The 27,068-nt window shown below is 46.5% G+C and overlaps 1 protein-coding gene across 1 annotated transcript in view; it reads left to right on the plus strand.

The window, feature by feature from the left end:
* The first annotated feature begins 6,106 nt into the window (after window positions 1-6,106).
* Window positions 6,107-27,068, plus strand: part of arid5b (AT-rich interaction domain 5B) — an 88,796-nt gene continuing 67,834 nt past the window's right edge. The window contains exons 1-3 of the mRNA XM_076050882.1: window positions 6,107-6,435; window positions 6,827-7,081; window positions 20,055-20,289. Of these exons, the coding sequence (XP_075906997.1) occupies window positions 6,415-6,435; window positions 6,827-7,081; window positions 20,055-20,289 (511 nt within the window). The 5' untranslated portion in view covers window positions 6,107-6,414. The remainder of the gene's footprint in view (window positions 6,436-6,826; window positions 7,082-20,054; window positions 20,290-27,068) is intronic.

Below are 27,068 nucleotides of genomic sequence, written 5' to 3' on the forward strand. Positions count from 1 at the left end.
TCGGAGGCCAGACGGGAGGTTGAGCGGCGCGTCGCTGAGTAATCTGATCACAGATGTCTGCTGACATTTATGCCTGTTTTATAACAAGTCAGTGCATGGATGGAAGGAGGGGGCGGTAAGGCCATGGATGTATTATAAGAACTGGACACCGGACTGGCGATATGCCAGCGCGTCGATTTTCCCCAGTGGCCACTCGAGGTACTGCCGTAAAAAAAAAAAATCCCATGGGCCCAAAAAGCCTTCTTCCCATAGACCACAATACAAAAATAAACTCCTTTAAAACGTCTGACAGGAAAACTGTGACCTGAAACGCGGTTTATAGCAAATCTCTCTCTGATAGATTTTTCTGCTTTTTTTTTTTTTTTAAATAATAAAGGCCATAAAATCACCAGAAAAGAGTTTATTCCCAGCGTGACATCACAGCGTCATACGTGCTGCTGGTTTCTCAGCTCGTCCTGATTGGCTGCGTCCTGGCGTGTCTGCAAGTGACCCTCCTCAGAACTTTTCTGATTGGCCAAATTGATCACGCCAGTTATCATAGGCCCATCAATGCCGAAGTCAAAAACTTTTTCGGCGTATGCGCTGGGTGAGCAACTTCATTGAAATGAGTGGGCCGCCGTCTTGGAGTCTGGGGGTTTGGGTAGGGGTGGCGGTGGTGGGGTACATTATGCAGATGCTAAACACTCAGGTCACTGTCCTCAATGACGGCACGGTGGATGATGGTCTGACCGCTGGGTGCAATAACCGAGCCGACGTTTCCAATCATAAAGGCCGAGGCGAAGGTTCTGAGCTGATGCAGTGTTCATATGTGCAGGCGACGCTGTGACCTCTACGTTAATAAAAAGGAAAAACTTGTTTTTTTTTTATCTTGGCGGGTGGGGTGGGGTGGGGAGGATGAAGTGGTGTTCACCCTGAGTCCCCCAACATCACCTCACTCTGAAAACATCAACAAGTCGCAGGCGGCCGTAACTCAATCAAACAAAAAAGGGGGTTTTCAATCTCTCTCATCTTTTATTGTTACACCCATCAGACATTTACATAAATACATTATTCATGATCCTTAATCCCGCTTTCAGATGGGGGCGATATAAAATGCGACTCTTCCCGTGCGTGTGTGTGTGTCCTGATGTGTATGCAGATGGTGCAGGGAGGCGGGGGGGGGGGGTGTAGCAAGCTGCCTATTTTGTTTGTGGTTTGCACATTTCTGATTCGGCCCAGCGCCCTCCATCAACGAGGCGAGTTTCCATCCGCCACAGCCGTAATAACCTGAAACCCGCGCTGATGTTAACACTTGTACACACTCCATTTCATGTTGCCCCCGCCGCGTGATTACATTTGCACGGCGCTTAATAAAAACGACTTACTTGACATTATCAAACAATCCAGGTGTAATAGCGCCGGGCCGCGCGCACGCGGGAAAATTGTGTTTTGCAGGCAATTAGTTCATTGCTGTGACAGCAATTCACCCAAGGGGAGGGGTGCGGGGGGCAGGCCAAATATGTTTACCTTGTGAATCACCGAGCCCCGACCAACATATAAATATATAATATTAGCTGTGTGATCAATGGCTGCAGCAAGTGGCCGGGTTGCAATAATTGCTTTCGCTGGAAATGAGGCACCTCGGCGTTGCACGTTGTAATGGAAAAGATGGATTGCAGAAGGCCGTAAATTATGCATAAAAGACAAGATGTGACATGCAAACGCTCCAGACAAATGTGTGTCATTAGATGAGACCAAAGAAAGGCAGTTGTTGTTTCTTTAATTCTTCCGAGGGGCGTTCCATTCTGCAGCTAAACAGGATCCATGCACACAGTTCGCCGCACGCACGCGCTCCTTTGATGCTGCGAAGATACCAACCACTGCATCGCAGATATTTATGAGCCGCGGCCGGTTAATATTCAGCCGACGGTACGCCGCCTGTAACACCTGCTTACACACACAGAAAAATAACCGAGCGAGAGAGAGAGAGAGAGAGAGAGAGAAAAAAATATTTTTCCATCAACTAATTGGATTTCTTTGCCGTGCGATGCTCCCAATCGCGCGTGATTGAATGGGGAGAAATGCAACACCCCTGGTTGTAGGTCTCGCAGGCTAAAATTAGGAACCCGGCAAACGTCGCTCACATCTCCCGTTTCACCTTTTCCTCAAGTCATGCCCGCAGACAGCAGCCATTGTCAGGCCATTGCACCGCGCACAAAGGCACAGGTGTAACGTTACTATTGCAACTATTGCTCCCATGGACAAATTCACATGATGGATTTTTAATGCGCCGGGGCCTTTGCATGATGGATGGATGATATGCACCAGGTAATGCAATTGTGCATGTGGAATGAGCAGCAGACAGCGCGTTGGCCCTAATTCATCAGGAGCCGCCCGGCTTTTGTCGCCAATGCATTTTCATATAATGCCCCGCAGTGCAGAGTGCAAATGTAGAGCCGATTCACCGTGACAATGAGATTTTTATTTAAGCCTATGTTTGAATAAAGTTTGGTCACATATATTCCTCCCTGTTGCCGTGGAGAGACCAACTCCCTGCTTCCCCACAGAGGATCCTTCCAACACTTCACTGGATGACTCATTTAGTAAATGAGGCATCCTGTAGTGTTTTCTTTAAATCCTGTGATGATGTTTTTTCTCCCGTTGGTAGAGCATATTTTGAGGTTGAGAGAAACAGAAGTGGAAAGTCAATTTACTCAGAGCCGCTATTTCCGTTTTCTGATTACTTATTTGCCCAATTTGTTTTACTCAAACCAGTTTGATTAAGACATTTCGTGATTAACTCATTTCAGTCCAGGCTCGCTCAAAATGATTAATAAACAGCCAGAAATATGTGAACAACCATTTCATGTTGCATCTTAAGTTGATGATAAACACAAAAAACAAAGACTTGAACCATATCCGTATTTCAATTTCGTGAAGTATGAAGGATATTTAGAGTTAAATCTGGGTTTGTGCCACTAGGTCTCCTTTAAACCTCAGATCTCTTCCTGACAGTGTAAACCACTACTAAACACTAATCATGTTTTTACATCACAATATTTCTTCTGTTAAAATGCAAAGGTCACTTATTTCCCCAGTCTGGCAGATCCTGAGCGAAATTATACTGAATTCTGTGTCTCCCTCTGACCGCAGTGTTCAATATTTACACCCCTCTCGCCCCAATTCACTGGCCTATTTGTGGCTATTTAAGGGCAAAATATGTTTCAGCTAATCATTTAGTGCAGGAGGAAGTATTGCATGGTGAATGGATGGAAGCATTGTCTAGGAAATACGCTAAAGCAACACAACTAAGAGCGGTCAGAGTGACCAGAGTTGTAAATTTGTGGGAAGAAAACCTGAGGAATTTTCAAGAGTTAAAAGTAGATTTGAGAGAAACCGCTGAGTGCTGGAGATACACTGAATTGTGTGATCGACACTGAAAGATTACTGTGCATCATCTTCATATAAAATATAACCAAAAAAAATACAATAAAAAATGATAAATATAAAAATATAATAAAGCCAGATACTACTCACAGCAGTGCTGATGGTAGGGTGGAGCCTCCTTGTCAAGATGGAATCTAACAGTCCTCATTTTGCACAATCTGGAAGAAGAAAATATAATATTGACATCATGGTGTTTCTAACAAAATCAAAGTCAAAACACCACCTTAATGTCAAAGAATACTTTATTTATGACCCAGTAAAAAGTCAAAGAAAACCCTATTAAAACTCTTTGAATTATTCTGAGAACTTTCAAAGGGGTTGAGCCGAGCGTGTCTTTGCCACTGCCTTTAGTTAATGGCTGATTGCTAACATTTTGAGCACCTTTCAAAAGCAATTCATATTTACCATCAAGTTGCCACAACACATGTTCAGAATCAGACAGGAAATACTATTTCAAGTTGCTGTCTTCCCCCCATGTCTTTGCTGTGGTTGGAGCTGTAACTTCAGCTCTCTGTCTGCAGGTGAGCTCTCCAACCACACTGGCTGCTCCCTGCTGAGGCTGCCTCATTATGTGGGAATGTGGAACACCTGTGTCGAGAACAAGGGGGGGGAAAAAGGAAGCAGTTCACCACTCGTATGGCCCCTCCATTAGGAAATAACCTGTGTCAAACATAAAACCATGTATTCTGCCTTTTAAGTGTCTTGTCTCTGAGTATTTTTGCGAGATCCCTTTCTGGGGGAAAAAAAAAAAAAAAATCTGCTGCTTTTCCCCTCATAAATATCTCACCACGTCTGCATCAATACCTGCATTGCAATATTGCAGTGGTTGCTGCCAGGCTCACTTGGATGTTGACAAGCAAACACTTGCAATTGCCAGATAAGAGCCTGAGTGGTGCCATTGATTAACCGAGGACTTCATTATAGTGGGTGCCATTAACAATGCAACCCCATTGATTCGGCCCCCTGAAATGAGTGGGGGGGAGCAATCAGGAGAGATAACACTAAGAGCCGCAGTTTATATTAGTTTCACTGCGGGAGCAGCCAGCGCTGCCGCCGCCGCCGCCACCGCTGCTGCTGCAGCCCACAAATAAGACAGGCTGCCTTTGTGTAATCCACCTCTTTTTTACTCTGAGCTGACGCACTAAACTGCTACCTAAAATATCTGACTGTCACTGAGCATTGCCTCGGCTATTTCAGTATTAATGCATGATGTTCTGCTGCATCTCTGAGCAAAGGGGGAGCCGAGCTGCTTGCCTTTTAAAAAGCACATGACCTGACATAATGGGACTTGATGCGATGATGTTATACGCTTTTGCATTAGGGTATTATATCGACTGAGCCTCGGCCATCGTTGCCGCTCATGCAAGACAGCAGGGCAGGGCAGGATCACAAGCCCTCATTTTATTAGATGTGAGCCGTGAGCGTTCAAGGCCAACAGTTTCAGGAAGGGAGGGGGGGGAGGAAGGAAAGGAAAGGAAGGAAGAAAGAAAGAAAGGAAGACAGAATGAACGAAAGAACAGCGCATTGCGTAATAGTGTACTTGAAATAGCTGGTGTCAGAAGTAGGTCTGTGTCCCTCTTGCATGCACAGTTTGCACACGCAGAGATCTGAGGGCTGGATAAATGCAGGGCACCACGAGACAACACGGAGGGTGGGGGAACAGCGACGCGCCGTGGACAGAGGCGGCACTGCCCAAAATAACAGGAATCTTGTTCCTTTTTTTTTTTTTTTTTTTTTTAACCCTCCTTTCCCAGGCACGGGGGGAGAGAGAGAGAGAGAGAGAGAGGGAGAGAGAGAGAGAGAGAGAGAGAGAGGGAGAGAGAGAGAGAGAGAGAGAGAGAGAGGGAGAGAGAGAGAGAGAGAGAGAGAGAGAACACAGCTGACACATTTCAACGGCGTGCGAGAGGACAATGAGCGGCGCAGTAAACACAAACCAACCGCCGCGTTTGTTTGACTTCGCGGAAATATCGCGGCCATCGCGAAACATTCGCGGTTTCATATCTGCTTCATAACGGCTTTTCTTCTACAACTACCCCCCCCTCCTCCCACACACACATACACACACTGGTGTGTTTAAAGTAATACATAATCCTCACCATAATTATATAAGAGGCTAACGTGTAAACGATTGTGTGTCAAAAAAACGCACTGGGAAAAGGTCAACGCGGCATTTTTTCCCCTCTCCCAGATGATTTATTTCTGTTTTGTGAAACCGTCCTTTTCTCCATTTCTCTCGGCAAATTTTGCCTTTCAGAAAAAAAAAAAAAAAAAAAATCCCCACCTCGATCCAAAAAAATAAATATAAAGCCTGTCGTTTTCATCGTTTTTAAAAAAAGCTCCCACCCCCCCAAAAAAAGCCTGCGCGTTGGAGCTATTACGGCATCGTGCGAGCTCGACTCGGCACCTCACGGGTCCCACATTGCCTTTTGAGGAATCATTTGATAGCCCTATTAACTTTCATGTAACATTGTTTCTTGAAGGCATCCGCGGCGAGAGCCCCAGTGTCATTACTGTGAGAAATGTGCTTTCATACTGAACGTCTTTTGCAGAAGTCCTGGAAGGCACATAGTCCCGTGGAGGCAGAGCAACGCCGAATATTGCCATCAAACGGGCTTTGAGAGAGGCAGCACTTCAGCCGGGTGTCGTTTTTTACATTTTAAAACGCACCTGTGCACCGGGGATGGAAAATTATTCGTACCATATTGTGTATATTCTTGAATTTGGCGTAAAAACGCAATGCGAGACACGGAAAATTCTCTAAATTGCCTATACAAATGATTTCAAAAAATCCCAATCGATATCACCGCCTCCAAAAATACCTTCAACCACATTTTAGAGCCAACTAGGCATTTCTTCACGCGCGTCCACGGCGTTAATACTCGGCGTTTTCAACTCCACGCAACTATGCGCCTGGCAGGACCTGCGGCAATCCATTCAAGCCAGCAAGTTTGGAGAGCGTGTTGAGTTTAATCAATTCATAACGTCGAGATGGAGCCGAACTCACTGAAGGTAACGTTTGTTATCAACCGTTGATTTATTTTTCGGCGTGTTTTTCACTTGTGATCGCCGCCGCGGCCGCTGCTGGCGAGTCGGCGGCGCCCGAAAATCCGCACAAACTTTGACACATCGCGTTTAGTATGACCACATCTGTGTCATATGTTGAACATCTAAAAATAGTTACACGATACTAATTGTGTGGAGAAAACTGAGGTATGCTAATGTGCTGTAATGTTGCTTCGTCGTCCCTGCCGGCCGATTACGCAACTGTGTTTGAAATGTTTTTAATCCACTTCGATGCGATTTATGGAGTAAATCGATTTAATAAACCATTCATTATTTTTTATTTCATTTTATTGTTCCCCTCGCCTAATATTTGCCTTTATTCCCCTTCCGTCAACAGTGGGTGGGCTCGTCTTGCGGCTTACATGGACCATATATATTCTACAAAGCCTTTAAATTCACCCGGGATGGCAAACCGAGGATTTTGTCTCTCGGAGACTTTTTCTTCGTCAGATGTAAACCGGAGGATCCTATTTGCATAGCGGAGCTTCAGCTGCTATGGGAAGAAAGGACGAGCAAGCAACTTTTATCCAGCTCCAAACTTTATTTCCTACCCGAGGATTCTCCCCAGGGACGGACGGTCGCCCACGGAGAGGTAAGGGGCTTGTGACTCGCTAAAGATGAATACTTATGAATGATTGATGTAACTACCCCCCCCCCCCCCCCCCTGCATTCTCAACCCATTTTTTTTTAAAAGCAAGCACTCAGAGCATGTGTGTGTGTATGTGTTTGGTTCGTATCCTGGCACTACACGTATGGAATGGTGTTAAACGTGCCATTTACCCCCCCCCCCCCCCCCTTGTTTTTTCCTCACTTGATATCTGGAAGCTCTTATTGTGGTGTCAACTGCTGAATGTGCACTTGTCCGGCTGCGCTCAGTTAAAGGCTCAGCGCTGCGCTCCTGTGCGCTTTAATTGTCTTTGTGAGAAAAAAAAAAAAAAAAAGAAGAAGAAGAAGAACGGGGGGGGGGGGCGTTTAAAGAAAAATCCGCAACAATCCTGCGTCCGCATCCGTCATTTTCATTTCTCGGTATAGAAAAGCGTGTCATACGCTGGCATTTCGAGGGAGGAGGAGGAGGAGGAGGAGGAGGGAGAAGGGGGGGCGGAAATTGCGAAAGAGTGATGAACGCCACTGGGGTTAACTTGGCGCACACATCGCGATAAGTTATTCGCTGATTTTGTAATGCCGATGTTGAAAGAGGCTGCCAGAGTCGTCAGTGTTGCGTGGCACAAGAATCCGTGTACGAGCGCCGACACGTTCACACTCATAATAACAATAATCAGCATCGTTTTTGGGGGGTTTGTTCCGCGTTTTAGACATCCGCGGTTTTTTTTTGTTTTGTTTTTTTTTTGCTGTTTCTTCTTTGAAAGCATCCTCGACATTGTCGGCTCACATTTTTTTTTATTTTTTTTTTTTGTTGTTGTTGTTGTTGGGTAAACCAGTCCCCCTATTGTTACATTATTACCAGGCTGGCACTGCGAGAGAAGCAATAGTTATGATTGACTGTGGCCATATGTGGCGCTTGTGATCCGGTTACGTCGCTGCTCTGAATGCTGTCACTGTTTTCCTCTATTTATTCGCTCCTTTTATTGAGCAGAAACAAGCGGCGTGTTGTCGCGACATTTTAATCACCACTGTGTGCTGCCTTTCTTTCTTTCTTTTCTTTTCTTTTCGTTTCTTTTTTAATCCCTACTCGTATTGCGCGGTCGTGTTTGCGTGTTCAACTCTTGGCTGCGGATGGAAACGATTCCGTTGATATTGTTCGCGGACAAGGACACAGAGCCGCGTTTGTGTTGCGCTCTCTCGTGGCTTTGACTTGCATTCTTTCCTCCAGAGTGAGCTATCGCTTTTCTCTTGTCATGAGCAAAGGTGACTGTTTATGGATGCGGGAAAAGAGGAGAGTTTTGGAAGAGGTGCTGCTGGTGCTGCTGCTGCTGCTGCTGCTGCTGCTGGTGGTGGGGGGGAAATGAAAGCGCGCATCTTCCTATTCTGTCATAATATCACCTCGGAACGCGCTATAATTATTCAGTCATTACTCGGGAGTCCACGGTGCTGCTGCTGCTGCTGCTGCTGCTGCGGGGACTCTTGAGGCCACACGCTTGTGCTAAAGGCGCACGCAGCTCCGCCCCCCCCCCCCCCCCCCCCCCTCTCCAACCTTTTTTTTTTTTTTTTTTTCCCAAAGAGCTGATTTGCATTGCAAAGTGCTCGCATTCCGATCCATTTGGGGCCGTATCTGGAAATTATTACATCCGCTAAATGAGAAAGAGCTGCCGGAGCAAATAAAATTTAACGTGGATTAAACACACACACACACACACACACACACACACACACACACACACACACACACACACACACACACACACAGCCGGCGGTGCAGTGCAGTTGCTCAAGCTCTTTAAAGGTCCCATATTGTCTCATATTCACATCTATTTTTTTTTTTAATGTTTTATTCCCTTGGCTACATTGAAGCAGCCAGTGAGGATTTTTTTTTATCCACCCCCCATAAATCTATAAATAGATTTGTAAATCTCTGGAAAGCTCCATATTTAGCCCTCTGTTTATAGCCTCCTGCGAAGAAAGTTCTAGTTTGAGCTTCTTGCTAAAAACAGACGCTTTCTTGTAAGTTGAACATTTGTTTTGGGGGGTATACAGGGTGGAAGACACACCAGGTTGGGGGTATAGATGAGGCTCTGTGCCCTTTGTGACATCACACAGGGCTTGATTCCAAAATGATGTAATTTGGTTATTGAAAAGTGGCGCAAGTGAATAAAAGGACACAAAGGGCTTGGAGTGGAGTAGACTGACTGTGTTGGAAACTCTGGGTTGGGTTTAAAGGACACGGCTCCTTTTTAAGTTTTTACTGAAACGCAACAGCCTCAAAGCAAGAAACCCGTGCAATGCCTTGCATCAGCAGCAGTAGCACACACACACACACACACACACACAAACACGCACATATTCTAACAGTGGCAGAAACAGATGCACTGGCTTTAAAGTTGCAGTTTGATTACAGATTAAACCAGACCGTGGATGTATAATATAATTCCAGGGGCCGATATGCAATGTATGCAGCTCGCAGCCTGACCTCAATTAAAGGGCTGGTTTGGGGAAAAAAAAAAAACCTCCCGCTCTCCGGGCGAATCGAGCTACTTACTGTATATTACACAGTGGAAATTGCCCTGACAACTTCGAGTCAGTTTATGACCTTCACTCAGCCCCATTCAGATTCTCGCTGACTTTGCCCCATAACACTAATCTGCGCCGCATGAGTCAGCGAGGAGAGCTCGCAGATGCAGCCGCGTAATCCAGAAAACAAACAGGAAGGGTGAAGCAGCCTGACAAAAGAGAAAAGGCTGTTATATTAAAATGAATGGCCTGTTTACACTGCGCACCTGACTGGTGTGTTTGTGCAAAGAAATGTTTATAGCAATAATAAAGGGATCGGTTTTAGCTTCCCTAGGGGGGAAAAAAGCTTGTTTTTTTTTTTTTACAGACCGGCACATTTGTCATCTTGCTTCAAAAAAAAAAAAAACCAAAAAAAACCCTACAGAGCGATGTAATGACTGCTGAGGAGCCAGAGCTGTTAAACTGTAATAGACTGGCTGGAAATCAGGAGTGCAAATTAGCCCAGTGACTCATGCAGATATGAACTTGATAACATACAGCTCTCAGGAAGTGAGCTATTTTCACAGGGTTCTCTGCTGCCAAATGAGCCCCGGCCGCAGTTATGAGGCGAAAAAGACCCGTTTACATCCCGTATTGCGTACGTGTGTGAGTTCCCTTTTTTTACGCGCTCGCTCTTGAATAGTCCCCCGCAACATTAAGCAGGCGGTGTGTTTGACTTGTGACATGTAAACAGCGGTGCCACGTTCTCCCTGAGATCACACCTCATATCTGTCGCACAGATAGCCATTATCTAAAGCCCCGGAGCTGCAACACTGCCAATAAGAGAAAAGAAAAGATTTTTTTTTTTCCTCTCGCAGACGTCGCAGCTGTATATTGAACTCGCTGGCCGGAGTCGGATTACTGATTCACTTGTGTTCTCCCGGTGCTGAGCGATGATGTAATTTCCTGATTATTTCCCAGGTATTTGTTTGCTCTCGGGCTCTCCCGTGCTTGTGTTTTACCACAATTTTTTTCTTTTCTTTTTTTTTTTTCGCTGCACAAGCGACGGAGAGGAACCAACCCATGACCTACGGTGCTTGTTTTTCTTTCTGTCACAAGGGTTGGAGGTCAATTCCCTTTAAACGCAGCCAGCTTTAAATCCAGTCGGGTCTGGGCTGGAAATAGAAATAATGATTCACCGAGCCGAGCCGGGGCGGCGCTCGCCAGCGCCTGCTTGTGTTTAAGAGTTGACAAACCGATCCAGGAATTGAAAGAAAGTAAGAAAGAACCAAACAAAACAGGCTCCCAATGGATTTTATTTGGACTTAATCACAGAGTCCATACGTGGGAGGAGCTCCTCTTGTTCCATATTGTGTCCCAGGGCTGACGAGCGCTGTTTACCCACCACCAGTTGAGCTCTGCTTGCTTTTTAAACAGGCTTTGTGTCGAGCTGCTCACCCATTATGACAATCCCTCTATTGGGGCCCTCCGCTCTGTTTGTCTGCCTGCAAACTGCCACCAACTAAACACTCACATGTGTGTGTGTGCGTGCCCGTTTTTTTTGTGCGCGCCGAGAGGAATCATCGTGACACCACGTGATTTCTTCCTCTGCCTTTTCTCAAGTGCCGGAACACTTTCTGTTTTCTGTTTCAGACAAGACAAGAGCTGGTGTGATGGTGTGTGTAGATAGCAGCCCGGCGCAGCACAGTGCAGCGCAGCACAGCTTGGCGCACGCACGCACGCGCACACACACACACACACACACACACACGCACACGCACACACACGCGGGCTTGCAAAACACCCACTTATTGTATACTCTTGCTTCAGGCACTTAATTGCCTATGCTTATCTTTCACTATGTGTCCCTCTTTAGTGCAAATACAGCACTTAATGGGAATCCGGCACCGCGGAGAATATTTCTGTATCATGTTATATTAATGCGCTATTATCATCACCTCTGATTTCATCTGACCTCTCTTCTCCTCTATTCTGTCCCTCCAGCTGACAAGGCTTTGCCACACACACACACACACACACACACACACACACATGCACACACAGGCACACTGACAGGCTGGGGACTGCAGCAGTAGGCCAGTATTGATTGCTGTGGAAAACACTTTGGCATGCATCCAGGGCCATTTCTCCAGTACGTGGCACAAGTCCATGCATGTGTTCCAGTGCCTGGAAGGGCAGTGGCGGCTTGTAGGGAAATTAGATTGTATTCATTTGCTGCTTCTTTGATTTTTCTTTTTTATATATTTTTTGCCTCCCATATATATATATATATATATATGTGTATATATATATATATATATACAAAAAATAAAGCCCCAAATATGTAATTCAGTCTTCTGGGGTCGGCGGCTGAATTAAGCGTAAGCGGCTCACACACGCGTGCGGCGTTTTGACGGATAAGGTCGTTGTGCGATACGACTCGAGCTGTAAATGTGATTCGACAGATTTTTTTTTCCTCCTCCTCCTCCTTCTCCCTCTCCTTTCTTACAGTAATCTCTGGGAGAACGTCCACCGCCGTTGCGCCTGCTCGAGGCCGGCCTGTGCATTATTCCAACCCCCCCCCCATTCACACAACAATGGCAGGAATTTAGAGGTGGGGAGGTGGGACGTAAAGTGCTGGTGTGTGGTGATGGAGGGGCGGCGGGGTGGGGGGGTGCTTTTTAGTGCGCGCGTGTGCCGTGCGCGCAACACGCACACACGTGTGTCGCGCCTCCTCCTCCTCCTCCTCCTCCTCCTGCTGCAGAACAAGTCATTAACTCTGCACACTGCCCTCCAGTGAATTCCTCACCATTGCTGAAATAGCATGTAAATTATTACCAGCTTTTTAGGATAGTGTAATTTAAAACCTTTAAAATGAAATAGCCTCGACTTCAAAGGCTATTAAAAAAAACAACCGGGCCAACTTTTCTTTTTTCTTTCTTTCTTTTTTCCCCTCCACTGCTTCAGCGGCGCTCGTCATCTGGTCCTGAAAACTCACACAAAAAAAAAAAAAACACAAAAAAAATATGTTCCGCGCACTCTTTTTTTCTACCAAACTATTTTGCCGTCTCGGTAATGACATGTTACAGCAGTTGCCTCGGTTTGTCAACACACAAAGAAGCCTTTTGCTGCTCTTCAGCTTAGGCTTTTTGGCTTTTTTTTCCCCCTCCACCCCGCTCCTCCCCCCACCCCCCCTCCCTTCACACTAACCACTTGAACAGGCAAACATTTGCCTTGATGCGTGACTCCGGTGCCCCCCAGCTACACTCGATCGTTATTATAACCTTTTGGAGGAGAATGCAGGCGCAGATCAGAAGCTCTTGCTTAATACACCTCCTGACATTTTCCCCCTCTCCCCCCCCCCTTGCCCTGTGAAAGCTGCACCGTCTCAGGTAAAACACGTTCAAAACCTCGTTGCTTTTATCTCGTTGCGTCGTCGTCGGGTGATTTTTTTTTTTTTTTTTTTGCTTCGACGCAACAACAACAAAAAAAAAAGCACAAAGATGCAGCGAGACCCTGAAGGGAGCTGACGCAGCTTTTCTTCCTGTGCTTTCTGCGTGATGGTGTCACCTTACATGATGGATGCCTCACCCACTTTTCTTTTTTTTTGTGCCCTCTTTACAGAGCGAGGCTTTGAAATCTTCCTGTTATCTCGCTATTCTGCCCCCCCCCCCACCACCACCCCGACCCCCCCCCTCTCCCCTCCACCACCACCCGCCGCACTAGAACAAGCCCGAGAATGCTAAGTTCATATATCAGGCCGGGGCTCACGTAAGCAAGCAATCTCCTAATGGAATCGGTGAATTAAAGATGAGTTGCCGCGCGCTCGCTCGGCAGATATTACCGCAACTTGTCCGCGCATATGAATGAATGGAGGAGCTGCTGTGGGGGGGGGCGGAGGTGCTGCACAGAGTTGTGCGTACAGCAAATCTCACCTTTTTTTTTTTCCCTTTCATTCTCTCTTTTTTTTTCTTGGACTTTGTACCTTGAACTGTTGGAATGTTCTAACTCGCTGGGCCGTCGCTCATTCACACACACGCACGCGCGCGCGCACACACACACACACACAGTGCCGGAGCAGAATTTTTTCGTTTCGTTTTGTTTTTATTGAAAATTTTTGAGATAAGTTTGTTTTGGGACACTGGAGCGAGGTCGGTCGGTCGGCCTGCGGGTGGAGGGAGAGAGAGAGTGAGTGAGAGAGAGAGAGAGAGTGGAGGACAGATAATGAACCAGTATTGTGTTTCATAGCCGTCCTTAGACCCATCTCTGCCTCTGTGTCTCCGCATTGTCTATGTCACCATGTCCATTACTCAATTACTAATCTCCTCTGGCCTCAGGAATTCCAGCGCTGACCTCTCCGAGGCAGCGGGCTGAAAACCTTCCCAGCATGACAGGGGCCACCGCTTGCATGCCTGCCTGCCTCCGTGTCTGTGTGTGTATGTGTTTTTGTCCGTGTACCCACAGCTATAGAAAGACCCCCCCCTCAACAACCCCCCACCATGACTCTGAGAGTCCTCCTGTCCGAGCGATGAGACGCCCCGGCAGCGGAACGCTGACAGTCAGGAATGTCTGCCGAGCGCCGTTTGGGATTTCTCGCTGGGATTTGTCGATATGGAATATTTCAGGGTGCTTTGTCTCTAATTGGATCACCCGATATAGAAATTGGGGAGGAGGGCCACCCCCCCCCCTTTTCCACCCCTGTTGCTGTTCTCCTTTTTTGCGCCGCCGCTGCCGTGTAAATTAAATGATATGGATTTTTTTTTATGATTATTATTATTTTATTTTTTTTTAGCAAGTTTCATTTCGCAGAGACTGCGGGAGTCTCGGATGGCAGCCACGCACTTTTATCTGCAGTGTCCCAGCAGAGAGCAGGTCCATTATGTGCAGCCATAGCAATAAATTCACCCCTGCAATGTTTTCTCTCTTCTTTTTTTTCCTTCTTATTTTGTGTGTGTGTGTTGTGGGGGGGTGGGGGGGGGGGGTGGAGGCTGCAATACAGTATCATTCGGCTTCAGCAATGAAAGCGATGAACATGAATTATTGATCGAAAAAACGGAGGCAGAATGTTGCATTTGAAGCGAATCATAAAAGGAGCCGTTACGCCGGCTGTGTGGAGTTTCAGTGCCGCCGTGCGCCGGGTGTATAAATACTCCTAATGGATCCGCGTAGGAAGGGACGGGAAGGGCCGTTTTGCCGCGTCGCTGATGTGCAGTGTCACCTTGTGGCCTGCGGGGTCGCCACTCCTCTGACCTGGATCATCAAGTGGCCCCGCTGGCTGGCTGGCTGGCTGGCTGGCTGCTCTGAACTATCAGCTGCCTAAGTGGAAACGACAGGACAGTGCGGAGCAGCGGCCGGCCAGACGGCCGGCGTTTTACAGACGAGGCGAGCACATGTTGGGAAAACCGCAGCAACAACCACCCCCACCGCCACCCCCACCGCCCCCGCAATGCTGATGAATGCAGCCAGAGGGACCCGCTCTCTGTTTCTGGAACTAGTTTGGCTGCTAATTGACTCGAGCGCAGAGGAATTGAACTCCGAGGGCCGTGGGTTGCTCAAAAAGGAAAAAGCCGGCTGACGTTGACGACGCGTATTTTGCGGCAGTCGAGTAGAAAGTGAAAACTTTGTGGCCACGTTTTTTAAAGCGGCTGTGTCACACTCAAAATTTCACATCCTGAAATTTGACTCCAGAACCCGACGGAGCAGAAAAGCACAGATTTAAATATCGCCATCCAATGAATCTCTGGACTCAGCATATTTAGCCCTCTGTCTGTAGCCTTTTCCAACTGTTAGAAAAAACTGATAAAATTTTTCTTCTGTCGATGATATCAATTGATATTTGCATCCCGGCATCCATTTTCCTCCATTCCGTGATATATGAAATGAGACAATTTCCCTTGAATCTCATATTTATTTTCCTCAGGTGCTCACAGGTGCCGATAACAATAATAATAATAATAATAATAATAATAATAATGATGATGATAAACAGGAGCTACTGCGCGAAGACGTCCGCCTCGCTTTCACTGCGTCTCTTTGTCGGTTGACATTCCAGGAAGCCGAGGCAGGAGGATGTTGCTGCGCGGCATTTGACCAACATTTGTCAATCAAAATAGCATGACGTACGCAAAATGAAAAAGGGAAGATAAAAACACAACAGCAACCCCACACACGCACACACACCTACGCACACAGTCAGGGCAGCGTCGGGCTTCCTGGCAGGGGAGCTGCTGTATCGTTGTAGCAGCCGTCAAACTTGAGCTGAAGTAATGTTGGCGCAGGTCAGGGGAAGGAAATAGTGAGTGCATGAAAAAAAAAAAAGAGAGAGAGTCGGAGCCGCGTTCATGGACTGATGATATTGTGGAGTGTGTTGACAGCCGCTGAATTGCTCTCCCCCCTTGTTGTGTTTCGCTCTCAAGCTGAACAAAAGTCCCCAAACAGGATCTGTTGCCACTCGTGTCGCTCCGCTGACTGATACACATGGAATGTATTTGTTTTATTTGATCTTGTTAAAGTCCTTCCTCCTTTGCCGTGCACGTGCCCCCCTCGTGCGCTATTGAATTACTCGCCGTTTTGACAAGAGGCACGACCAGTCCAAAGTTTGGACACACCTGTTTCGTCTTTATCTTTAGTACTTTCCACACTGGAGATACATACTGAAGACATCAAATATACAAGCCAAGATTATGTAGATTAATGTGGTAAAAAGAAACACAGGTTATTCCAGATCATCTGAAATATCAAACTTGTTTGAGTTATATCACACTTTTTTTTTTGTTCAATACGTATTCCATGTGTGTTCATTCATAGTTTTGATGCCTTGAGCGACAATCTACAATGTAAATAGTCATGAAAATGAAAAACAAACAAACTCTGAAGTATGTATGTGTCCAAACTTTTGACTGGTGGTGTGCACTCGCAGCCTCTCATGCACATGCAGATGTCTCCTCTCTCCCTTTGCTTTTTTTGGCTTTTGAATGGAAGTGCTTGACGTTCCTTTTCTTTCCGTTGTTGTCTCCTTTTTTTTATTTTTTGTTGTTTCCCTCCACTGAGCTGCCAAGCAGATCGCATCAAAAGTACAGTAGCTCGCTCGGCGCAGATACGATACTGCACAATGCGTTGTTCTTTTTTCGCTGCGGGCCGAATGCTATTTACTGTTGCTCTACATTATTCAAACGGCCTGATTTTTCTGAAGGCGAGCGGCAGCGCCAGTCAGTTTCTTTTTTTTTTTTCCTCTCTCCACCAGCACGGAAAGCCGGTTACAACCACCCGCCACCACTTGACAGCTAAAGACAGCTCATTATAAGAAGAGCGAAAAAAAAACCCATGTTTGATGTTTCTACTTAGTGAGGGAGGCTCGGCTATATCAAGCCATCCCTCGCAGGCTTTTTCCTTTATAAGGAAATTCTGTCTCCGACTGGCTGGGATTTGATATGCCTGTAGTCGCGGGGTGATGCGAGAGCTGAATATGGCTAATTGTGTAGACGGAGCACTTAGGGAGAATTCCAGGGCGCTTCAAAAAGAAAAAAAGTCGCCCTTTTTTTTTTTTTCTTTTCTATTTTGGTATTTTTAAAGACTGCCGCGGCAAACAAGGATAAAACAAAAGACAGAAAACGGATGAACTGCGCTGCGAGAAGTGGAAAAGCAGATTAAAAGGGCCGATTTGCTTCACAAAGGAGAGCTTTACAAGGGGTTTGGATTTTTTATTAGCTCGTATAGGTGTAGCTTTTACTGTGCCCTCCCCGCTCCGTACCCCTCCTCACCCCTCGCATTTTGTACACGCAGTGCGTTGAATATCTGCGTTTCCATTGCCCCTACAATTGCGCAAAACCTAAATATTGCAATAAAAATCTGATAAGGGAAACCCCTAAACTTCAAAAAACCTATCAGATATGGCTAAAAGGTTTTGACGCGACGTATTGATGTAGAGGTATATCGCAAAAGTGTCGTGGAAACACTTTATTCGCATTTACACGTCAGCGGACGTGACTTACGGGGGTCGCGTGACCAGTTCACTTCACAAGTAACCAAAGAGAAAAATATTAAACATAAACATTGAAATGCAGATTTATTGCAAAATGTTTTGTACCGCCATCCTCCTCAGAGTGGGGTCTCGCGGGACGAGATTGTACTAACATTTCGGCTCGTGCGCGTAAACCCACAAATGGCAATTGTGCTTTGTTGAAATTTTAGAAATATCGCTTTTATTTTGCGAAAAACTGTCACAAAAACGCAGCTATTGTTGTCTTAATGCCGCCGACGCGCGACGCTCCTCTGTTGCCCGCCTAAATTGGAGATAGCGTGCGCTCTCCTGTACCCGCGCACACATCTGTCCTCCAGATTCTCACCCTCCTCCTCACCTTCCTCTTCACCCTCCCTCCCTCCCTCCCTCAGCCCGTTTCTGTAGAAGCCATCTCTCACCCAGCACTCCACTCTGTTGGTAACAAACACTGCAGCCATTAGCCCTTCAAATGGAAACACATTTAAGCATTTCTGCTTCCTCCTCCCCCCCCGCCACTTCTTCTTCTACTTCTTCTTCTTGGAGTTGACGAGTTATTTAAAGGGGCCTGGATCAACCTTGAGGATGGCAGGCAGTAGAGGGGGGAAAAAATAGAAATGTCTAAGCACCGACTGTAGATAGGGAGTGAATGTGGTGGTGGCGGTGGTGGCTGCGCAGCTTTGTTCCATGTTTCCACGCTGCGGTGCATTTACATTTATGGTTTCCTGACATTGTCGCATTAGCTTTTTTTTTTTTTATTGTGGCGGGGGAAAGAAAAGAGCTCGCCGCTTCCTCGGCTCGGCTCATCACGCTGTTACGACAACAGAAAAGTAAACTCCTCTGCACTTCCACAGAGGTGTAATCGTAGCCCCGGAGTATGACTCGCCATTTTAGAAAAGTGCAAGATTTTCAACCTCTCCCCTCCCCCCCATTCCCCTAAATATCAGGCCGACCTCCTTCTATGCTAATAATAAGAGAAAGAAACGTCTTTGTCCTCTTTGACTTTGGCATCGCTGCTGGCATAAATTCAATACGGCATCCATATTCATCGCCTTTTAATTTACTTACATTAATGTGGATCCGCAGCCGTATTGCCACTCCACGCACGCACGCGCACACACACATACACATACATACACACACACACACACACACACACACACAACTGAGTTGATAAATAAGGGCCGCTGTGTTGTTCCCCCAGTCTGATCCCAGTTTCACCAGTGACTCGGCACCGTCACACTTCATGTGATCACATGATCACACTGTGATGTAACGTAAAGGCTCCATATTTTACCCATTTTAGGCTCTTGATGTCCAAAGCCAGACTCCAGTGCAGTCGACCTGCACTAATAAAACATTTTTTTATAGATCCCCAAAGACAGCAAACGGCACATTTAGCCCGCTGTTTACAGCCTCCCGCCGCATTTGGAGCGAGGGCAAAGCCTAGTCGGTCATGTCTCGGAGGGTGAAGATTCAAAGTTATTTCGACTCTTGGCATATGTTTTTGCCAACAGTCTAAATAATAAATCAATAAATCAATCAATCAATAAATATAGTGACAGCATATTTAGATTGCTGTTTACAGCCTCCTCCTAAAAACACTGTGATGTTTTTTTGGACCTTCCGTATGTTTGGGTGGGGGCCGAAAACTAAATGGTCCCACCTGATAGGGGGCGCTGTTGCTAACCTGGGAGAGGTACCTGCTACCTTTGTGACGTCACAAACGGTGACTGCTCAGTATTGCGTGTGTCCTCACACACTGTCAAAGTGAAAGCGGAGCCCTTCATGGAGGGTGATTGCTGCAGTGAATCTCAGGCCTTTAATGTGCCAACTTGAGCGTGGAGGTTAAATTCAAACAGCAGGACTTTGAACCTCTGCTCCATTATCTTTTTATGAACTGCGCTCTTAATCCACCACGTGCCAGAGAGAAGAAAACTCAGCCCAGAGGTTCTGTACATGTGTTATCTGGCCCGTCTGCCTGCAGATGTTCTGTGTGAGAGGGCGTTGATTTTGTGCGTTTGAACCAGAGCCACGTAATTGCATCACATGCAAGGCGATTCGCAACCTCAGCGGGGATTTATATGATAAACCGCCTCCATGTTCTTGTTTGCACAACTCTGATTTGATTTGATGGATTCATTGTAGGGATGCAAGTTATCGATTGATTCATTAATCGTTAGCTGATTGACCTTATCGATCGATTAACGATTAATTGATAAGAGGCGATTTTTCCTGAGAACCTAAATTTCACGATGACAAATGTGTCAGTTATTTGTTATTTAACCATTAGATGATGTTGAGGGTCCAATTTGACTAATTTTTACATTAGGGAACAGTAAAAACACCCTCAACATTTATCCTCTAACTTTAAGTTGATTTCTAATGGGTCACGTTTCAGCTTTTTAATCGGTAATCGACTAATTGTCAACATCCCTAATTCATTGTTTATTTTTCTCGGCAGCACGAGGTGATCGCCGTGTCGGAGAAGGTGATCGTGCGGCTGGACGACCTGGTCAAGTGGACCGTACCGGACTTCTCAGGATGGCCCAACTGCCTGAAGGCCGAGCCGCTCAAGCCGTCGGTGCTGCGGGAGCTGGGGACCAACGGGCGGCGGGAGGCCCTGCACCGCTACCGGGAAAGCACGTCCACCAGCGGCCTCAACTTCAAGGACGTCCAGCGGGAGAAGGCGCAGCTCGGTGAGTTGGATGCCAGCGGCGCTGACCCGCAAAACAAGCAAACAAGCAAACACACAAACACGCGCCGAGAAATCCAAACTCCATCCGTCTCTCCGCGAAAAAAACTTGAAGGATGTTTTAAAGACTTCTGTCTTCATCTGGCAAGGTTACGGGTGAGGTTTTTAATTTCTCCAGGGCGCCTCCGTCTAATGTTTATGCATCCGTGTCCAGCCGCCGCCATAAATCAGCCCCGTATTTATTGTCCTTTGGTTGGTTTAACAAGTGTTATCTTGACTGCGGTAATTCATCAGCGTGTCGTTGGAAGTCCTCCCCGATATAATGAACTGAGAATCGCACTAATAGAGGCAGGCCGGACTTAATGGCCCTGTGTTTGGCCACTGCGTTACCATCCGAGGGGAGGAGAGGGAGAGAGAGGGAGAGAGAGAGAGAATGGGGTGGGGGAGGCTGGGAAAGAAAGAAAGGAAGAAATACTCAGGAAACACGGCAGACCAGTCAGTGTCTTTAAATAATTAGGTTGCATCAGACCGCAGCAGCCAGAACCTTTGACACCAGTGTGTGTGTGTGCACGTGCACACCCATGATGCCATTGAGTGTCGCTGATTAGTTTGATTCCTCAAAGTCGTACCTCATGATAACAACAACAACAATAATAATAATAATAATAATAATGATGATAATAATAATAATAATGATAATAATGATAATAATGATAATAATAATAATAATAATAATAATGATGATGATGATAATAATAATAATAATAATAATAATAATAATAATAATAATAATTAAGCAAAACATTGTGTCCCTTTCCAAGCTATTCTATTTCTTCTCTTTTTTCCCCCCTCTTCTTTTTATTACCAACCCGCAATCATTTGGCTGCCGTCCTCACACGGGTCCCGCTGATGCAGCGTTAAAGTCGAATCGGGTCTTGTTTCCAAAACAGTGCCGTCGTCGTTGATGTGAGCCAGCGTTTTATCTCTCGCGCCCTCCCCTAATGATTCATTTTTAATAATCATCTTACGCCTCGGGATGAGAAGCGTAGCCACCGGCGGCAAAAACATGAGCCGCTGCCCCACCACCACCACCACCACCACCACCTTCTTGCAGAAAATAGTGGTTTATTGATGAGTCCTACTCTGTTTTCTGCTGGGATCTTCCAGGAACGCTGTAACGCCCTTGATTACTCGACTTTGCTCCAATCTCATACGCGGAAAGGACAAGAGAATCAATAATGGATGCTTTGTTGTTATTCCAGTAATCAATGGAGTTTGATCGCACTTGTGGTGGTGTGTATGTGTGTGTGCGTGCGTGAGATTGCCTGCTTTCATAATCCGACGTGTCAGCCTCTTTCATTTCTTTCTTTCCGTCTTCATTCTTTTTCGCGATACTTTGTTCCAAATCGCTGTTTTTCTCTTAATGCGCTGCGTCGTCCCGATGCTATAGATTTATCCGCCGGCTGTGTAATAAGATGGCGATGACACTATTGTTGCTCAAGGCTCGTATGTGTGTGTGCGTGTGTGTGTGTGCTAATGAGCAGCGTTAATGACTCCATCAGGCTGTTTCTAAATGCACTTGTCACTCCGATGGGACGCTCCGCCGGAGAATCTGCCCACTCAGCAGAACGGGATCAGACTCTGGCAGGGCACTAGATGCAAACACACACACACACACACACACACACACACACACACACACACACACACACACACACTGCTGCAACACTACAGCAGTCGGCAATCCACTCGGCCATTTGTGTGTTTGTTCTTGAGACGAGGCCGGAGGAGTTTGGAGGGCGGGGGGGGGGGAGAGAGAGAGCAGAGTGACGGCGCTCACTTATGCATCAAGGCAAACGCATGTTACTGGGAGCGAGCGAGCGAGCGAGTGGCTCGAATAGAAATATGAAGTGTGCCATTGCAATGCAGCTCACTAGCGGGATGAAATATTCATGCCACAGCGGCAGCACATCAGATATAAAAGCACTCTTAAAGCGTCCTGAGGCTGAACTGTCTGTAATTCCCTGTAAGATGTTGGCTCATGTCGTCCAAACCTGTGTTGTTGTTGTTGTTGTTTTTTTTTATCGTATGGCTTTAATACATTTTTTTTTTTTGCACGGTATTTGTACACAGGAAAGTATGAGGTGGCGGTGGACTGAATGACTTGAAGGACGCGCTTGCTGATTATTATTCTCAGGCCGATCCATGTCAGAGGAATTGGATTGTTCGGCCCCATAACAGGATACCGCAGCAACACCATCTGCAGACACACACACACACACACACAGAAAAAGAAAAAGAAAAGAAAAAAAGTCCCCATTGTGAGCCGAGGAGCAATAAAGTAGTGCCATTGTTGTGGAGGGAAACTGCATGTCGGAAAGTTTTCCTGGCACGATGCCGCTGTGAAATAAGTGGCCGGGTTATAGGATTGTATCTTCCAGTTGGCATACGAGAGATTGGACACGGTGGCGGTGGCGGCGGTGCGGAGTGACGGTGGCGGCGACAAAGATTTATTTTATGACTCCCTCAGGCACACGGAGAGGTGAGCGAAACCAGCGAGAAAATAAAGAAAACAAAGAGGAGCTAAAGGTTGAGCTGTTAGTTTGTTTGTTTGCCGGCAAGCTTTTTTTTTTTTTCCCATCCAAATGATTCGACACGAAGCGTGACCGGATTCCTAAATCAACACGCGGCCGGGGCAGACTGATCGATTTCACTCTGGAGTGTGTTTTCAGTAAATGCAATGCAAATGTTGGGATGTTGGTGGTTAGCTTAGCTTGAGCCGCAAGCAAACACCAAGGCCAAATAAACCCAGTTAATGTTTCCTACGCTCCCATTGAATCCGCAGGGTTTCCCTACACTCCCCCTCCAACCCTGCTCCTCCCAGCCAATGTATGCCATGGATGTATTAGAAGAACTGGATACCGGACTAGCAATATACTGCCACAGCGATTTTTTTCCCCCAGTGGCCACTCGAGGTACTGCAGCAAACAACCCCATGGGCCCAAAAAGCGTTTTTCCCATTGATCGCAATACAAAAATAAACGCCTTATAGTATAGCCTTAGTTATTCATTGTACTGTATAGTATTGAGCTTTGCTTGTTCCATATTTAGGTTGTTTGGGTCCATATAAAAAGGTTCACTGCTCCATCTGGAGGAAGATTTTTTTCAGTAAACATCAATATTGGACTGCAACTTTGTCCAAGTTTAGAATTTTGGTCCCACTGTGTATTTGAGATTGACACCCCTGCTCTTACAGGATCCGTTGCCGCATACAAGCTCCTTACATAATCTCCCCTGTGTCATTTGTGTGATCAGGTAAAGCAAAGCGTCCACTCACTTTATCTTGCCGTTGTGAAACGAGCATCGCGGATATCTTTTTACAGTCCAACCCGCCGGGAGGAGGGGTGGGGAGGGGTGGGGGGGATTGGGGAGGGGTGGGGGGGCTGTCCGGGGAAGTTTACATTCTGCCCTCCCGTCTCTCCCCAGAGAACTGGCCTGATTCTTGTTTCTTCTTTTTTTTTTTTTTTTTTTTTTCATCGCTGCCTGACAAAATTGGTTTCTGGTTGTGCACTCGGAGGCCAGGCGGCGTCTGAGAGTTACAGTTTCTATCTGCTGATGCGGATTCTTTTCCGCATCTGCTCACTAAAGCAGAATTATTGCAGTGGGGAAAAAATGAAGCCACAGATAATAAAAAAAAAAAAAAAAAAGGGGGGGGGGGGGGGGAATAAAAATCGCCAACCGATCCAAGCATGTTAAAAACATTCCCTTGGAGTCGACTGCCCAGTGGGGTCGAGGTGTCCTGCAGGATTTGGAAATTTTACGACATTTTGAAAAAGTTCAATGTGTCTTTATGAGTGGCGGGAATATTATCCGGATCTGCAACATCATCACTTCCAACCCTACAAGAAACATAGTTTTATATCTATACAGTGGCAGCAACTATGGAGAATAACTTTATCATCATATTTACAGGAAAATATACATTTCAAATAATGTTTAGCCCAGCAGAGAAGACCTCGCTGGCACTGACGGAGCCACCACTGTATCAAAATTACACATTTTTTTCCTAGTGCTAAACCTGCTTTTTAAAAAAAAAAAAATAATAATAATAATAAAATAAAACTTCCAGGAACTAAAATCGCAGGCTGCACCATCTCAACCTCGTTCACATGCGTTTCCGCAGAGCGTTCGCTAAGTAACACCATTCAAGTACACTTATTATAATTCAAATAAAGTGAAGCTGGCCCTGCGTCCTCCGCCTCCATTAGTGTGTGCAGTCAAAGTGGAGCTGATTTGAATCCAAATGCAGCCTCCTGCGCCGCAGCGCATCTGACCTTCATTAAATGCGCCCCTCGCATATTCCAGTCGAGCACGTTCGTTGCGTCGCACTTGCGCGGGAGGCGGCGGGCACGGTGATGCAACCTCGTTTGCATACACGTGCATCAGCAGGCGGCCCGGCGCACGAGTCGAGCGGAGAACGTTGAGACGATCGGAGATCAAACGGCAGCGGCGGCGAAAACTGTCTTTACAAGTGCGGCAGGTTTTGCAGATTCGGTCGCGTTTAGTGTCGATGAAGCAGGTTGCGACTGGCGCCCGTGTTGATCCCTGATGTCTCACTTCATTCTAGAGCAGCAGACTGCTGGGCCAAAATGGATTCTACAATTGGACAGAGGGGCTGGAGCAGATGGATGGAGTGTTTGGTGACCCACCTCATAGAAGGAAAAATACATCTTGGGATATAAGCCCCACAGTATTTGGCTCTTTATTGAAACATTGAACGTTGAAAAATGTTCAATAAAACATTGAAAAAAAAATGATGAAAAAGAATTTATGAACTTCAGCTATTTTATGACTTTGTCACTAATAGTAGAATTTCTTCAAGTTTGGCGGGCCGGGTTAAAATGCTTAACCGGCCACATATGGCCCCCCGGGCCGTAGTTTGCCCACACCATGTTCGAGAGCAGCTGTGATGTCAAAATGACGAAGCCCTGAGCGGATTCCATCAAAGCGGAACGCAAAAGCTTGTTACCAGTCAATGAAATCACAAGAGTTATTTATTATCATTTTTGTTGGCCTTGTCAAGCCAAAAACTCAGGCTCCGTCTTTTCTTTCCCGCTTCACTCCGGTTGGATCGCCGCGTAACATGATAATAAAGATAATTTGAGCTCTTTCAGCGGTATCGAATCCGGTCGTGATTGGATTGTGTTTGTCGTCAAGCGAATAAGGCGTCGCTTCTCCATCATCAGACACATAAAACGGGGGGGGGGTGTTGTGACTCTGACGGGGCAGGAATGCCTGCAGCGCTGTGCTGTACTCGTCCCTTCACAGGACACGCAGCAGAGATTGTATCACTTGTACTTGTTTTTGCTTTTTTTGTTTTTGCAAAGCCGCTGACGTATTCGCACCCCCCCCCCCCCCTCCTCATTTTTCTGTGCGGCTCATTCGACAACTGTTGCCTCTTTGCGGCAATTGAAGGGATGTTTGTATTGATTATTATTTCTCGGCTCCTCCCCCCCCTCCTGGGTTTAGTTATGGCAGGATCCTCCTCGTTATGCTCGGACCTGTAGCGGAGGGAATGGCAAGCTGTTTGCGCTCACATTAGGAATTCACTCCTCCTAGCGAGGCCGCCAGCCAAACTTATCTAAATCTGTGAGCAGTAAATTGTGCCGCCGCTGCTGCTGTGGAGGAGAAAAAATAAATCTATTAGACGTTTGAACACGTCTCGGATGGAATCGAATTGGCTCCCGAAAGAAAGAAGACGGGGGAGAGATAAAGATCGGCCGTGTTGTGTTTGGGGGCCGTAATCAAACTAAGCCTCTGTTCTATTTTTTCATGATTTGCGCTCTTTTATATTTGGGAATTTGGCATAATGTTTACTGTAATTCAATTTGTGACCCCTGTGAGGTCGCAGTTAGTGGAAATTGAATTGATTTATATCGATGAATTCAATTATATCGAATTGAAATTTAATTTTGTTCTCTATAAACATACATACAGTATAAAGTACAAAATCCTGCCCAAGAAGCCGCGACCCAATCGAAACAAGCTCCGCTGCCCACTTCGGGGGCATGGGGGTCGCGAGCCATAGGTTGAGAAACGGCGATTTAACAATGCGAGTGGCCTGGGAGGAAGCGAAGAGCTCCGTCGCTGCATTAGAACAGTTGCGTCTCTCTTCTCTCCATTAGTCAGGTCTGGCACAACAGAGACGCTATTGATGTGACCTCTGCCAGACAGCGAGAGAGAGAGAGAGACAGAGGGAGGGATGGGGAGGGATGTTCACTCTTGAGTGAGAGTTTCCGGCTTGATTTGCTGTTCTGTGTGTGTGTGTGTGTGTGCGTGTGCGTGTGCGTGTGTGCGTGTGTGTGTGTGTTTGTGCGAGCTTGTTCATAACTTGTCCCGATTTGTTATCGCAGGGATTAGAAGCACATGCAGCGGGACGTCTTGTCTTGTCGCTGATTGAGGAACATTTTGCTTGTGTTTGCTTCCAGACAAACTGGCTGCCAGGTTCCTGTGACTCACACCTCAGCGTTACTCAACCAGCAGCGGGATTTTTTTTTTTTCCTTCTTCTTTCCAGAGAGATATTTCTATCTCTGCCTTTGTCAGGATGATGCTGATTTCAAGTATTACATCCACCTTAATATTTCAGCGCCACGCCGCCTGTCGCACTCAGACTCGTCTCCCTGATTGGCCCGTTTTCTCCCTGACAGGCAGTTGCGTATTCCGGCTTGCAGACGAGGGCCCGACAGCGGCTGAATCCGTGCTGCGTTCGAGTCGCGGCAGAT

Source organism: Nelusetta ayraudi, unplaced genomic scaffold (assembly GCF_046127955.1).
Source record: "Nelusetta ayraudi isolate G7.1 ecotype Tasmania unplaced genomic scaffold, CSIRO-AGI_Nayr_v1 ptg000130l, whole genome shotgun sequence".
Taxonomy (NCBI): domain Eukaryota; kingdom Metazoa; phylum Chordata; class Actinopteri; order Tetraodontiformes; family Monacanthidae; genus Nelusetta; species Nelusetta ayraudi.